This window comes from Meleagris gallopavo (genome assembly GCF_000146605.3).
Source record: "Meleagris gallopavo isolate NT-WF06-2002-E0010 breed Aviagen turkey brand Nicholas breeding stock chromosome 6 unlocalized genomic scaffold, Turkey_5.1 Chr6_random_7180001874604, whole genome shotgun sequence".
Taxonomy (NCBI): domain Eukaryota; kingdom Metazoa; phylum Chordata; class Aves; order Galliformes; family Phasianidae; genus Meleagris; species Meleagris gallopavo.
The window spans coordinates 474-3,139 of NW_011096345.1; the positions used below are offsets into that span (position 1 = coordinate 474).

The following is a 2,666-nucleotide window of genomic DNA, read 5'->3' on the forward strand; positions in this document are numbered from 1 at the left end:
GCAGGAGGTGGGGGTCCCAGTGTGCCCATGGAGCAGGAGATGGGGGTCCCAGTGTGTCCATGGGGCAGGAGGTGGGGGTCCCAGTGTGACCATGCGGCAGGAGGTGGGGGTCCCAGTGTGTCCATGGGGCAGGAGGTGGGGGTCCCAGTGTGCTGTGGGGCAGGAGGTGGGGGTCCTGCTGTGCACCACGGAGCAGGAGATGGGGGTCCCAGTGTGCTGTGGGGCAGGAGGTGGGGGTCCTGCTGTGCACCACGGAGCAGGAGGTGGGGGTCCCAGTGTGCTGTGGGGCAGGAGGTGGGGGTCCTGCTGTGCACCACGGAGCAGGAGATGGGGGTCCCGCTCACCAGGATGCCCTGGATGATGGTGTGGCGGTTCTTGCCCTCGTAATCCACCACCTCGATGTAGTCCAGGTAGGCGTCAGCCCAGTACACCAGGCGGCTCACCAGGTCCAGGGTGATGCCGTGTGGGAACACAATCTTACTGTCCACCAACTTGGTGCGGTTCTGCCCGTCCATATCGCAGCGCTCCACTTTGGGGATCTGCCCGTAATCCGTGAAGAACACTTTGCTGCCAGGGAGAGAGAGATGGAGCTCAGCACATGCGCTGCACGGCCTCCCTGAATGCTTGCAGCTGATGCATGCGAGCTGCTCCCCCACCGGAACCCCCCCTTCCCGGCCCCGTAGCCATGCTCACCCCATGGCTGGGTCCAACGCGATCCCTTTGGGGTTGTAGAGCTCCAGGTCCAGCAGGGTGACGCAGGTGAGGCCGTTTTTGTTGCAGACGAAGATCCGGTCGTCGATGTCATCCACGAAGTAGAAGTTGCCTGTCAGCCAATCGATGGCCATCTGCTCCACGTCTGTATGGGGGGGCAGGGATGGAAATGGGGGAGGTTTGTCGAGCAGGAGCCCCATTGCCCGTGGAGCAGCCCCACGGGGGGGGGCACACAGCACAGCACACAGAACCGCACAGAGATGGAGGCAAAGAACCGCAGAAGTGATTTAAATCATAGGGGACCCCCCCTGCCCCACTCCCTGCAGTGGACGGGGACACCCACAGCTCCATCCGTCCAGGCCGACCCTACAGCAGCCCATCCCAAAGAGCTCTCCTTACATCCTCACATCCCATCCAAATCTCCCATTTCGGTTTGGGGCCATTTCCCCTCTCCCTGTCACGCAGACCCCAATGAAGGCTCCGTCCCCTTCCTCCCTACGGCCCCAGTTGGGGTCCCTGGAGCTGCACTGCCCACATGAGCGCTGTGCCCACGGGGGAGGGCTCTGCAGGTGGGGATGGCTGTGTAGGGTGAGCAGCATGGGGCTGGGGTTACAGCAGTGGAATCAGGATGCAGTGTGGGGTTGTAGCAACGGGGTTCAGGTGCAGCACAGGGTCGGGGTGCAGCATGAGATTGGGGTGCAGCAGAGGGGTTGGGGTGCAGCAGAGGGGTTGGGGTGCAGCAGAAGGGTCAGGGTGCAGCAGTGGGGTTGAGGCGCAACGGTGGGGTTGGTGCACAGCATGGGGTCAACATGCAGCACTGCACTGGAATGGAGCAAAGAAGGCTGCGGGGTGACCTCACTGCAACCTTCCAGGACCTAAAAGGAGCCCGCAGACAGGAGGGGATCAGCTCTTGGGAAGGGGAGAAACAGCAGGACGAGGGGAACGGCTGGAAGCGGAGGGAGGGCAGCTTTCAGTTGGCTGTCAGGGGGAAGTTGTTTGCTGTGAGAGTGGGGAGGTGCTGGAACAGCTGCCCAGAGAGGCTGTGGATCCCCGTCCATCCCTGGAGGTGTTCGAGGCCAGCAAGGATGGGGCCCTGGGCAGCCTGGGCTGCTGTGAGATGTGGAGGTTGGTGGCCCTGCGTGTGGTGGGGGGTTGGAGCTCCGTGATCCTTGAGCTCCCTTCCAACCCAATTCAGTGATTCTGTGAATGCAGCACAGGGTTGGGGTGCAACAAGGGGTGCAGCAGTGGGGCAGGGGTGCAGCACAGGACTGGAGTGCAGCATGGGGTCGGGGTGCAGCAGTGGGGGCTCAGCCCCACCCCCAGCCCAATGGAGCAGCGGGGAATGGCAGCAGCTGAAGCACAGCACAGCACAGCACTGCCCAGAACTGCACAGCACGGCGCTGCCCAGCACCTCCATAGAGAGGAGCACTGCACCAAAGGAAGGAACACCAAACATTCCCCCACACTTCAGCAGTTGGCGGCAGCGCAGCGCTGACTCACAGTCATAGGACGGAGTGCAGCCATATGGGGGGGGGGGAAGCACATTGAGGGTCCTCTGGGACCGTGAGCCCCCCCAGCAGCTGTGGGCACAGCTGGGCATCGCCCAGCCACTGCCTGCAATGGGGGCTGTGCTGCTACGGGGCTGGGGGGGGGGGGTTCGACCCCCACCCAATGCTGGGGGTGACGCACGCTGCTGCTCCTCACCCAGGCTGTATTTTTGCAGCTGGAAAGCATTACGCTCCTCAAAGGCTTTTGTTTTTCACATCCCCATCCCACCCCCTCCTCTGCAGGAATCAGTTCATAAGATCATTACTGTTATTAATAATTATTACTATTATTATTTTCCATCTTTTCTCGGGGCTTCGGCTCCACCCGGATCTCCCCTCACTTTCTGCACACACTCACTCAGCAGACGGACCCCTCTTATAACCCGCAGCCCCTGCTGTGCCAAACCC

At 61.9% G+C, this 2,666-nt stretch overlaps 1 protein-coding gene across 1 annotated transcript; it reads right to left on the minus strand.

Moving 5' to 3' along the window:
• Nucleotides 1-2: 2 nt before the first annotated feature.
• Nucleotides 3-1,760, minus strand: LOC104915462 (low-density lipoprotein receptor-related protein 8-like; the record flags this gene model as incomplete). Its single annotated transcript, XM_010726354.3, has 2 exons — nucleotides 694-1,760; nucleotides 3-567 (listed from the first exon to the last, which is right to left on the minus strand). Coding segments are annotated over exons 1-2 (783 nt in total), but the record flags the coding sequence as incomplete, so codon positions are not given.
• Between the last annotated feature and the right edge of the window lie 906 nt (nucleotides 1,761-2,666).